The sequence below is a fragment of the Lagenorhynchus albirostris genome, chromosome 17, assembly GCF_949774975.1.
Source record: "Lagenorhynchus albirostris chromosome 17, mLagAlb1.1, whole genome shotgun sequence".
Lineage (NCBI taxonomy): Eukaryota > Metazoa > Chordata > Mammalia > Artiodactyla > Delphinidae > Lagenorhynchus > Lagenorhynchus albirostris.
The window spans coordinates 74,909,683-74,922,411 of NC_083111.1; the positions used below are offsets into that span (position 1 = coordinate 74,909,683).

The window sequence follows — 12,729 nt, forward strand, 5'->3', positions numbered from 1 at the left end:
GCAGAATACCGTGAATGGCATCAAATGGCGAAAGTCTCTCCCTTCATCTTTCCTCCCGCCTCCTCCCCCACCTCCTTCTGTGCGGCCTTAGGTCTCGCCAGCAGGCGCCCTGCCCGCCCAGGGCCTCCTCTCCAGGCCAGATGCCCCCACTCGGGGATCTGGCTGGCTGGGGGTGGGATCTGAAGCAGGCAGCCCCCTCCCCATTTCTGGCTTCCCCTCTTACAAGCTATGGCCTGTGGGCAAGCTTCTCGACCTCCAGACACATTCCCTCTTGGTCAGATAAGGGTGATTGGGAAGCTGCCCCCCGAGGCTTGGTGTGGGAATCGGTGTCCGGCGCGTCTTCACTGGCCCTTGGGCCTCTGTGACTCGCCATTTCTCAACAGGTCGTGTTTGGTCAAGCCTGGTGTCTTGATGCCCCTTCTCTGCCTGGATCCGGGGCTCAGCGGAGGCTGCAGCGAGGCCCTCCGTGTACCCCTTGGAGCCACACCAGCGGCCCCGCTGGGTCCCTGCAGCATCCCATCCCTCGTTCGCGCCTCTGCCCGCGGACCTGGTGGTGACTTCCTTGAGCCCGGGACCACGTGTCGCTGCGAAGCTGTGCTCCCACAGCTTCACGGCCAGCGCCAGGCCACTGCAGGCAGTCCATTCGTCTTCGCTGAATCAGGGGCGAGTGGGTGCCCACGAGGCTGTGACAGGCCCAGGAGAGGCAGATGAACGAGGATGTTACCAGGTTAGTAAACAACGGCCAGACATGGGAGCCTCACCCTGCGCACAGGCGAGCAAATGACACATCCCTGTTCACGCTGCCCTCTGCACTTGCCCGGGACTTTACCAGGAAACCACCGTGAACGACAGGAAGCAGAACAAATATGTATTGTGTTCCTACTGTGTGTAACACAATGTGCCGGATGCTCAGATGTACGCAGTCAGGGTTAACCCTTAAAACGAACTAGGCAAATGGGGCGAAATCATTTACCCCATTGTGTAGATGATGAAACTGATATTCATAAAGGTTAACCAACATCACAGTGAATCATAAATGGGGAAGCAGGATTCAAACCGAAGCCCACCTTGCCTCCCAAGCACAAGGCCCCCATGACCATTTTAAAGTCACTTGTGTTGATAAGTACCCAGGACTGCACATGACCCAGCAGATGCCCGGCGCACGCCCACTGAACAGCAGCCCAGCACAGTTACCATTCTTCGGGGGGTTTTATAAATTAGAAGAATAAGATCTTTTAATGATTTCAGGGTCACTGAGGAGGCAAAGAAAGCGCATGTTGGATGGGACCCTCAGAAATAACCAGCTTTCGAGGGTAGCGGCATGTAGGACTGACCCAGCCCTGACGGCACCCAGACTCTGAGCTCTGTGGTCGTTCGTGCAGACAGCCGAGAGCTCCTGCTGAGTGGCCTGGGCACCTGCCCCTCCACGTCACATGATCCCACCAGTTCTGGTCCAAGGCCTTTGTCAGGGGACCTGGGAAGGGCAGGCTCCTCCCTCCAGCCTCACCCCACGGCTTACACCGAGCACATGCAGTTAGACTTTTCCTTTTGTGCATTCATGTTGCATCTTTCCCACGAGATCATAACCACTTTGAGTGCATCGTTTGAGGGATGTTCATATTTGTGGGCCCCGTGACTAGGAGCACAAATAATAAAGGATAATTACAGAGTGTGGGCCAGGTGCTCTGCTAATGGCTTCTTGGGCTCTGTTCAGTTAATGCTCTCAGTAATCTTAGGAGTTAGCAATTATCATCAGACCCCTTTCAGAGATCAGTAAACTAAAACTCAGACAGGCATAGAACATGCCATGGTCACTCAGAAAAGTGACAGAACTGGATCCGAGCCCAGACTCTCCGTCTCTGACCTGGATGCTCAACCATCTCAACAGAACTTACACGGATACTTGGGCAGGATTAATCTCTCTGGAATACCACTCTGACCTTTGCACCCTGGGTCTATTAAATGGCCACTGTGTCCCCATTTAATTTTATTGAGTTACGTTTATTGAATAAAATCAATATCCATCATCTCCAATATCCAACCTATTCCTCTAGGTTCTGGCTTCTGGTTGACCCTTCTGTCTTCCCCCTTAGAGGACCCACCAGCCTAACAGAAACGCTCATGGCTCACCATTCATCCTCCATGCTGTCCCACCCTCAGGGGTTAGCGCCACTGTTACTCTTCTTTGGAATCCCCTCCCTCTCCTCCGACTCCACTCCCTGCAAGTGCAAAGTCTATCTAGTTTACAAAGCCCCGATCACAGGCCACCTCCACCATGAAGCTTTCCCTAACTTATCCTGAGTGGGAAGTGTCCTTGCTTCCTCTGAGTTCCAGTGGCACTTCTTGCCTTCCTGGCTTAGGGAAAGCAGCCTCTCCCCTCCTTGTATTAGAGCAGCAGCTTTTAAGCTTCCCCCAGGAGGTCCCCTCAGATCTGGCTGGGGTGAGAGGGTGGTGACAATGAAAGCCAAGTGCATGGGGCTAGGGACTCCACCCTGTTCATCCAGAACAACTACCACTTCACTTGTTTGTACATCTGCTTATACACCTGCATGAGATTTCATCTGAAGAAAGGGTTCTCGGAGGAAACAAACCTTGACCTCAGTGAGAAGTTACAACTGACACCGCACAAATACAAAGGATCACAAGAAATGACTATGAACCACAAAATGACTATACACCCCAAAAATGTACAACCTAGAAGGAACGGATAAATTCCTAGAAACGTACAATCTCCTGAGACTGAATCAGGAAGAAATAAAAAATATGAACAAATTACCAGTCATAAAATTGAATCTGTAATAAAAACTCCCAACAAACAAAAGTCCAGGACCAGATAGTTTCACAGGTGAATTCTATCAAACATTTAGAGAGGAGTTAACACCTATCTTTCTCAAACTATTCCAAAAACTTCAACAGAAAGGAACATTTCTGAACTCGGTCTACGAGGCCAGCATCATCAATACCAAAACCAGACAAAGACACCACAAAAAAAGAAAATTACAGGACGATATCACTGATGAACTTAGATGCAAAAATCCTCAACCTAATATTATCAAACCAAATTCAACAATACGTTAAAAGGATCATACACCATGATCAAGTGGGATTTATTCCAGGGATGCAAAGATAGTCCAATATCTCCAAATCAATCAATGTGATACACCATATTAACAAATTGAAAAATGAAAATCATATATATGATCATCTCAATAGACGCAGAAAAGACTTTTGGCAGAATTCAGTATATATTTATGATGAAGACTCTCAACAAAGTCGGTATAGAGGGAGCACACCTCAACATAATAAAAGCCACATATGAAAATCCCACAGCTAACATCATATTCAATAGTGAAAGCATTTCCTCTACAATCAGGAACAAGACAAGAACACCCACTCTTGCCACTTTTATTCAACATAGTATTATAAGTCCCCAGCAATAGCAATCAGACAAGAAAAAGAAATAAAAGGAATCCAAATTGGAAAGAAAGAAGTAAAACTGTCACTGTTTGAAGATGACATGATACTACATATATAGAAAACCTTAGAGATGCCACCAAAAATCTGTTAGAACTAATAAATGAGCTGAGTAAAGTGGCAGGATACAAAATTAATATACAGAAATCTGTTGCATTTCTATACACTAACAATGAACTATCAGAAAGAGAAATTAAGAAAACAATCCCACTTATAATTACATTAAAAAGAACAGACACCTAGGAATAAATCTAAACCAGGAGGTAAAAGACCTGTATTTGGAAAACTCTAAGACTCTGAAGACAGCACAAACAGATGGAAAGATATACCATGTTCATAGATTGGAAGAATTAATATTGTTAAAATGACCATACTACCCAAGGCAATCTACAGATTCAATACAATCCCCACCAAAATACCAATGGCATTTTCACAGAACTAGAATAAATAATCCTAAACTTTTTATGGAAACACAGAAGACCCCAAAGAGCCAAAACACTCTTGAGAAAGAACAATAAAGCTGGAGGTATCACACTCCCTGGTTTCAAACTACACTACAAAGCCACAGTGATCAAAACAGTAAGGTACTGGCACAAAAACAGACACGTAGATCAATGACACAGAATAGAGAACCCAGAAATAAACCCAACTTACATGGATGGTCAATTAATCTACAACAAAGGAGGCAAGAATATACAATGGGGGAAAAAAATTTCTCCAATAAATAAATGAAACCTCCAGCTGAGAAAACTGGACAGCTGCATGCAGAAGAATAGAATTAGAACATTTTCTCACACCATATACAAAAATAAACTCAAAGTGGATTAAAGACTTAAATCTAAGACCTGAAAACATAAACCCCCTAGAAGAAAACATAAGCAGTATGCTCTCTGACACCAGTCAGAGCAATATATATATATTTTTAATATGTCTTCTCAGACAAGGGAAACAAATACAAAAATAAACACATGAGAATACATCAAACTAAAAAGTTTTTGCACCATAAAGGAAGTCATCAACAAAATGAAAAGGCCACCTACTGAATGGGAGAAAATATCTGCAAACAATATATCAGATAAGGGGTTAATATCCAAAATATCCAGAGAACTCATACAACTCAACATCAAAAATAAATAAACAACCCAATTAAAAAATGGGCTGAAGACCTGAATAGGAATTTTTCCAAATAAGACATACAGATGGCCAACAGACACATGAAAAGATGCTCACTGTCACTAATCATCAGGGCAATGCAAAGGAAAACTACAACGAAATATCACCTCACTCCTGTCAGAATGGCTGTTATCAAAAAAGCAACAAATAACAAGTGTTGGTGAGGACGTGGAGAAAAGGGATCCCCTGTGCACTGCTGGTGAGAATGCAAATTGGTGCAGCCACTATGGAGAACAGTATGCCGGTTCCTCAAAAAATTAAAAATAGAACTACCATACAATCAGCAATTCCACAACTGGGTATTTTTTCAGAACAAAAACAAAAATACTAATTCAAAAAGATATATGTACCCCTATGTTCACTGCAGCATTATTTTCAATAGCCAATATATGAAAACAACCTAAGTGCCCATCAACAGATGAATAGGTAAAGAATATGTGGTATATCTACACAATAGAACATTACTCAGCCATAAAGAAAGAATGGAATCTAGCCATTTGTGACACGATGGATGGACTTAGAGGGTATTATGCTAAGTGCAATAAGTTAGATAAAGACAAATACCGTATGATTTCACTTGTATGTGGAATCCAAAAAACAAAACAGGTGGTTGCAGAGGGGAGAGGAGTTGGAGGGGTAAGTGAAATATGTGAGGGAGATTAAGAGGTACAAACTTCCAGTTACGAAACAAATGAGTCATAGGGATGAAATGTACGGGATGGAGAAATATAGTCAATAACTGTGTAATAACTTTGTATGATGACGGACAATAACTAGACTTACTGTGGTGATCATTTTGTAATGTATAAAAATATCCCATCACTATGTTGTGTACCTGGAACTAACGTAGTGTCGTAGGTCAATTATATGTCAAGAAACAAACAAACACGACACACAGGCTTCTAAACATTAAGAGAAAAAAAATCCATCATTTCGTTGTACCATTTATCTTTACCAAGACTGGTAGAAATCCACCACCCTTATTGGAGAAATAACTCAAAGTTCATTCTTTACTGAAAATGGGTCAGTAATGTCTTCCTTGGAAACAAAGGACAGCAAACCATCGTAGGATTAAAAATAATTCTCAAGCTTTTTCTTCATTTGTTACTGAATCAAAAGTTTTGGCTGTTTTTAGTGCCCAAAGAGCATCAAAAACGTTGTTTCAGATGAACAGTTTTGTGAACTGTCCTATGTAATATAGATGATTTCATTGTCTAGTCTAGAAATGTGAAAATCTAAAACCATGAGGCAATAGCTTGGTATTTTACAACTTAAAAGGATGGTTTATTCAAACAATTGGTTAGAATCACTATAAATTAAATAAAATTTCATTTGATAGAAGAAAGATCTTGACCTCAGTGAGCTGGACGTTGGGTGACGATGTCAGGAGACCCCAGGGCTGGACAGGGGGCAGTAGGATTCACCTCGGTGCCTCCACAAAGCTGCCACACGGCAGAGGCGCCAAAAGGTACGGGATTTATCACGAGCACCTGGACTAAAAGGCAGTCGGACTAGAGAGCATCACGGAGGCTCCTGACTGTCGGTTTACTTCTCCTCCCAAGGTGGGAAGGGGCTGCAGCAAACCCAATGCGAGGTGCCAGGACGTGGGGCGCACGATCGTTAACCTCAAACAGTGGCCCCAAAGCAAGGCTAATGCTTCAGAGGGAGAACGAGCATCACTGTCACATTTTGAGGGCCTGGGTCTCAGAGAGGGTTGTCCTGGGTGGGGTCCAAATCCCAGATTTTGACTTGGGAAGGGGAAAGGTAAACCCACCAACCTAACAGAGGAGCAGAAGTACTCAGGCAGAGAATGCTTTTATTCTATCCAACTCACCTCCATAGAGTAGGAGGTGAATAGGAGAAAGTGCATTTATTTTAAAAGCAAAAGAATTCCAAGATAGTAAGCTGAGACCACCACCTGTGATGGGAGCGGGAGGGCCGTAAAACCATTGTTACTTCACACGATAATAAGCGCCCTTGAGGCCTGAGGTGGGTAGAACTGTGTAGATAACCCCTCCCCTCTTTTCTCTCACAGGTGATTCAAACACCGTAAGGTCACTTTCTCTGACAGCTGTCTCCTGGTTACCAGGCTGCAGAGCAGTCCCAGGTAAAGATTCGGCACCCAGACAGGGGTCAAGGAGTTAGGCTGTGATTCAGGGAAGACGCCGATGAGAATTGGGGGTCTCTGTTTGACACTTGAAGCAAAGGGGCTATGCGGTACGGGCCATGTTTGGGGAGTTGAGGCACAGGTCTTTCTGGAAGCAGACGACGCGGGGGGAAGGTGCATGTGCCTGTGCTGGGGGCAGCGCTCCTGTGTCGCTGGTGATGTTGATCCCTCGCCCACCCAAAGCCGGGCCAGGAGAGCCCCACGCGGCCGCCAGGGTGGACAGCGCAGAGGAGAGCCTGGGAGAGCATTTCTCTGGGGCCTCCCCGCCCTGGCTGTCCCGGGGGCTGCACAGAGGCCGGCAGCCCTGCCCCGTGGCGCTGTCCCACACTGCGTGTCCTCTAGAGCTCCGGGGCCGGCTGCCCCACGGCCTGCTCCTCCACGGGCTGCACGGCCTCCTGCACGTAGACGATGAACTCCGAGGCCTCCCCGCCCTGCGTGTAGACGGTTACCGTCTCAATGCCCTCCACGTCGTCGGAGGACACCACCAAGTGATGCTGCTCAGCCAGCTCCACGGAGGCCTGCTGGAGGGTCTCCTGGATCATGACCGTGTGGTTGGAACTGGGCTCCTCGTCCGTGACCTGCGGGAGGGCAAGAGAAAGGTCACACGGGCCCCACTTCCAGGTCCAGCAGGACAAGAGAATCACAGCGACTGCCTATGGAGCGTCTGGCACATTCCAGGAGCTGGTCCTTCCTGCACAGAATCATCTCAGCAATGCTCTACGCTTGCTCTCACCCCCGGTTTACAGATGAGGAGAGCGGCGCTCACCGGTGCAAAGTAACGTGGTCAGGGGCCCCAGCTGGGGCTCATGGTGGAACCCAAGTTCAAACACCCAGTCCAAGCTCTTCTCGTGATGCCTCCCAGAGGCGTGGGAGTTGCCGAGGCACTCTAGGAGTTACTTCCTGCAACCGTGTAGAGGGTTGGGTGCGGGGTCTCCTGGAAATTCATAGCTGGTCCATTTGGTGGTGAAAAAGGGACTAGTTTATCCTGGCTTATCTGTCTCTCCACACACTCTGGGAGCTCAGCTCTGTGTATGAAGAAGATCAACAGCACACCAGGCAGGAGTACACGCCCTTGCACGCCTGGTTTTGCCCAGGTGTCGTCCACCAACACTAGTGCCTCAGAGCCACGGGAGGGGTCTGCTGATGGGCACTCACTGCCCCGGGGCTCTGTCAGTGGAGGGGCCTGCTCACTCCTACGGGCGGGCCTTTCTCTGTAGCTCCAAGCAGGCAGATTCCAGACAAGGCCAAATTCCAGCTGGTGCTAAGGCCCCAGCTCCCTGACTGTGCATTCTGGTCTGTTTTACAACTGTCTTTGATTTTGAGAAGAGCAATGATACAAACAATATGGGAAAGATTTAGAAAGTGTTGAGACCCTAAGAGCTGCAGAAATGACTGAAGGATTAGAAAACCAGCCCAGGAGGACAGTGAAGGGGCCTGGACTTGCTGAGCTGGGGAACGAGAGCCCTCAGATGTAGGGAGGGATGTCACAGAGACCGGCCTTCCCCAGGGGGTCTGAAAGGCGAGGTGGAAAGAACTTTGTCCTGCACTTCGCGGGGCTTACACAGCAGCTCCCCCGCAGTTAGCTGTGAGCCTTGCCCACTCTCCCCTATGACTCTCAGGTGTCTCATCTGTAAAATAGGGACAAAAATGCCCACTTCAGAGAATGGCTAGGAGAACTGAAGAAGATTCCGTATGCAAAGTGGGTGCTTAATAACGTCACTGCGCTTTTGGTGTCTTCATTCGTGTACTGAACAACGTTTTCTTAAGGTACTGCGGCATGTCAACTATTCATTCATTCAACAAAACCTTTGTCATTTTATCAGGTCCCAGTGGACTGAGCTCCGTGAGGGCTAGGACGGCACTGCCCCAGCACAGCTCTTCTCCCAGAGCCAGGTGGGCAGGGCGGATGCCTGGCACGGAGCAAGAACCCAGTATTTGTGCAACGATGCTCCACTGGGTGCAGGTGCCCTGATGGGCGCTCAGGCAGCACATGGTGGAAAACCAGTCTAGCGGGGCAGACACAGGAACCGAGCGATGCTCTGACAGAGTGCCAGGGCAGCCTCCGGAGGAGGCATGGGATGGGACTCCAGGCAGAGAGGGTAGAAGGAGCAATGACTCCCAGGACTCCCAGGAGAGACTGGAAGCAGTGGGTTTGCTCAGGTGGCCTCCGTGAGCTCCCATTCATGACGCTTCTGACTCCCTTCCCAGCTGGAGCCTGGCGTGGGACGGTCTCCTCCCTGCCTGGCCCTCTGTAACAAGCCACGACCCCACGCCGTCTCTGGGAACGCCCCATGGGGCTTCCAGGGGTCTCCCTCGGCCCTGTGCCTGTGTCATTCCCTGACAGCAGGAAGGGCTGTGTCAGATGGGGTCATGTTTAATGCAGAGAAGAAAACGGACGAGGCACCTCTGGGGTGGGCTCCACACAAAGTTACTGATTGGAAGGAACCTTTTAACTTGGACTGATGGAATTTACCAGAAGCTAGAGAGATACCCTGGGTGGAAAGTATTAATCCATTTAGCCTGAGCTGTTTTTCTGCAGTAGATGGAGGCCTTTTTCTTCTTCTTTTACTGTTTGTTTCAATTTCATTTAAATGGGAAAATGTACTGTGAACCGAGACTTTAGAAGTAAATATTGATTTATTTCACTTTGAAAGAAGGTACCTGACAGAAGGGTGGGAAACGGGGAAGGAATACTCAACAAATGCTTTTCTCTTAACTGTCAGTAAATTCTACATGAAGAAGGAAGTCAGGCGGCATGGGTGATTTATGCTGAGGTCCCAGCCTCAGGTGTGCAAAACAAGCTGACGCACTTCAGGTAAACAGATGACACGATGGTGACAGAGAAAAAGGGGGAGATCAACCAATACACGAGCTGTGAGATACCCTCCTGGCACTGTCGTTCACACACAGTGATTGCCATCATCAGAAATGAAGCCTAAAATGAGGAAGACGTCCAGCCTAAGACTTCACTCTCCTCTTGGACAACTCTAGCGCCTCGATGGCTGAGTACCGACAAGGGCTGACACTGCTGCCCCGGACAAAGAGATCCCTGCCAGGCCCAGGGCTTTGATGGGCAGAGGCTGCAGCTCCTGTTCCCATGGCAGCAGGGTAGACACACACCCAGGAGCCGTCCCAGGAGGTCCCAGGACGACTGAGGCGTGGCTACTGCCCACAGATGTGGAAGAAGGGCAGAAACCAACATAAGGCCACCGTGCTCGAAATAAGGGCAATTACATGCTAACTCTCACATCAGGGCCCGGGGCCACTTCGTGGAAGGCGCTGTCCGTAGATGGTGGGAAAAGTCATGGCAGGCCGAGGGAAGGCGGCAAAGGGCAGGCATGTGCCCACAGCCCCACCAGGGCCACCGCCGCCTCCCAGTCACCAAGCCCACTGGGCAGAGTTCCATCCTCACCTCTCCACACGGTCCTTTGCTGTCTGACGCTGCTGAGCCAACCTCAGCTTTACTCACTGAGACGCCCTCTTCGCTGCTTCCACAACCCTCCGATTCCAGGCTTCCCCATCACGCTTCTCGTGCCCTCCCTCAAAGCCCGGAGGACTCCTACATCCCCATCCTGCGTCTCCTACGGGCCCCTCGTCTGCACTGAGGCTTTGCTCCTAGCTGAGCGAGGGACCCCAGACCTCGAGTGTGTCTGCACAGGGGAGGCTCCCAGGGGCTGTGTGTCTGTCCAAAGTGCATGAGTCATAGGAGAGGCGGTGCTGGGGAGCGGGGGCGGGCGAGGCCTGAAATGAAGTTCACAACCACATCCCGAAGAACCTCGCTCACCAGCTGAGAGACTGAGACTTGCTTTTACAAAGGAAGACGCTGGCGGCTTCCCAGGAAGCGTCCTGCCTCACCCAATCCGCGGCAGCCCCTGAACCGCAACTCGCCTAACATGGGAAGAGAAGACTTAGCATCATCTGTCTCTCCCTCTAAATAGCTACATTTATTTGCCCATATTACCTTTTCTACGTATTAAGTCTATTTAACATAACCCTTTCTCCATTTTTTTTCCAATTTTCAGCTCTAGGGATTTGTCTACCGGAATCACCAGTTAAATTCACTCACTGCTAATTATAAGAGTAAAATAAACTTTCCAAACACGGTCCGTTGGGCTTAATTCAGCAGAGAGAGTGACAAAGATAAATGTCCAGTTCACAGAAGTCCTGCAAAGAGTGGCCCTCCAGATGGCACAGCTGTAACAGGCGGGGCGTCCAAAGCCTAACTCACCACAAGTTTACGTTCTCACAAGCTTGTGTGAGCAGCTCCGCCAGGCCCGGAGAGGCCCCGCTTCACGTACGGCTGGAGAAACAGGAGCCGGGGTGGTGGAGGGCTGCGTTACAGAGGGAGGCACAGAGGCTCCCTGCAGAGCAAGCCCCTCCTCCCACTTCCCGCACTCTACCTGTTACATGATTCTCACTCTGTTTGTTGTTTGGCTTTGTGCTTCTGCAAACCATGGCATTCCTTCCCTGTCCCCGTGAAACCCAGTGGACACTCTCCCGGCCTCATCCCAATCATTTGCACACAGCATCTCGTGGCTTGCGCATCTCTGAATGAAACCTCTAATGTCTGGTGACTCATCTAAGGTCAAACAGCTGGAAAGTAGCAAAATCTGGACGTTAGTCTGGGTGACCTCAGGTCCGGGGACCTTCCTCAGCTGCTGTAGCGTGGCAGCGACTAAAGGGATTACATGCCATAGATCAACAGGGTTGAATTATTACTCTTTACCTACCCCTATCAGTTTATGGCTGGCTGTATAGCTCTCGACCATTTTCTTTGTTCAAAACGATCACTCTAGCAGTTTAATCTACTAGCACAGGCTTACAATTGTTCTCCACGGTAGAAATAACCTGGCTTCACAGTGTCATTATCCCCTGAGATACTCCATTTTCCCCAAGTGCTGTATCTAACACATCTTCCAGCTAAATTATCGGCAGCATGGAGAGCTTAATGGAAAACCTTAACCTATAGGACTGTGCAAATTACACTAAGTCAGCCTCTGAGTTCTGCAGCTCTGCCCACCTCAGGTGTTCCAGAACCTAGACCAGACCTCTAACCGACCAGGCACTCTGCTGGGCTCTGTGCTCGTGGGAGAGCAGCTTCCCGCCGAGACCCCATCTCCTCCACGGAGATGACGGCGGCTAAGGGACAGTTGGGACGTGGGTGGGGGTGCTTGTGCCCCAGTCTGCACACCTCTGCTCCGCTGCACCGGCTCCCAGATACACAGACAGGGCCCTGTCATCTAAGACGTGGACGCTCAGCACCTCCCTCCTGCCCTACAGGCTCTGCGGTAAGTGAGAAAAGGCTTATGTGTGAATGAGTGAAGAGGGCAGCACACAACCCTATGTGCCACACTGTGTGTCCCCTCACTGAGCACAGCCCCTTGGGCATCCGTGCCCGGCCAGACCCCGCCTGCCCGGAGCTGCCGCCCCATGCCCAGTGCCCTCCCGGCCTCCTGGGTCCTCCCCCAGCGTGGCTGCCCTGCTCGGAGTCCCTCCCTCACTCCCTTTGGGCTCCCGCTCCGTTGTCACCGCGTCCAACAGGACGTCCCAGAGCCACCCCCCTAGCAGCAGCAGCAGCCTCGGGCACACTCCAGCCTCTCCTGCCCTCGTTCCTTCACTGCACTGTCGCCCCTGGGAATCCCATCACCTGTTCATCTACCTGCTCACCATCGTGAGCTTCATGAAAGCAGGGACCTGGGCCGTGTTTTGGCCACTTTATTCCAGCACCTGTGATGTGGTGGCATGAGGAAGGGCCTAGCCAGTACCTCCTGAACAGACGGCATCGAGCTCCACACCCGCACCAGAGGGGGGTCGGCACTCCTCGTGGGCGTCTACGTGCTGTACAACCATGGGCCCCTCTTCTCTTTTTTCTGTCACCTAAATTTTTAAAATAATACAGTCCTTTAATAATTGGG

The 12,729-nt window shown here is 49.4% G+C and overlaps 1 protein-coding gene across 1 annotated transcript in view; it reads right to left on the bottom strand.

Moving 5' to 3' along the window:
- Nucleotides 1-5,903: 5,903 nt before the first annotated feature.
- ZFAT (zinc finger and AT-hook domain containing) overlaps nucleotides 5,904-12,729 on the bottom strand; it is a 187,258-nt gene continuing 180,432 nt past the window's right edge. Inside the window, exon 17 of the mRNA XM_060127706.1 lies at nucleotides 5,904-7,392. Coding sequence (XP_059983689.1) covers nucleotides 7,153-7,392 — 240 coding nt within the window. The 3' untranslated portion in view covers nucleotides 5,904-7,152. The remainder of the gene's footprint in view (nucleotides 7,393-12,729) is intronic.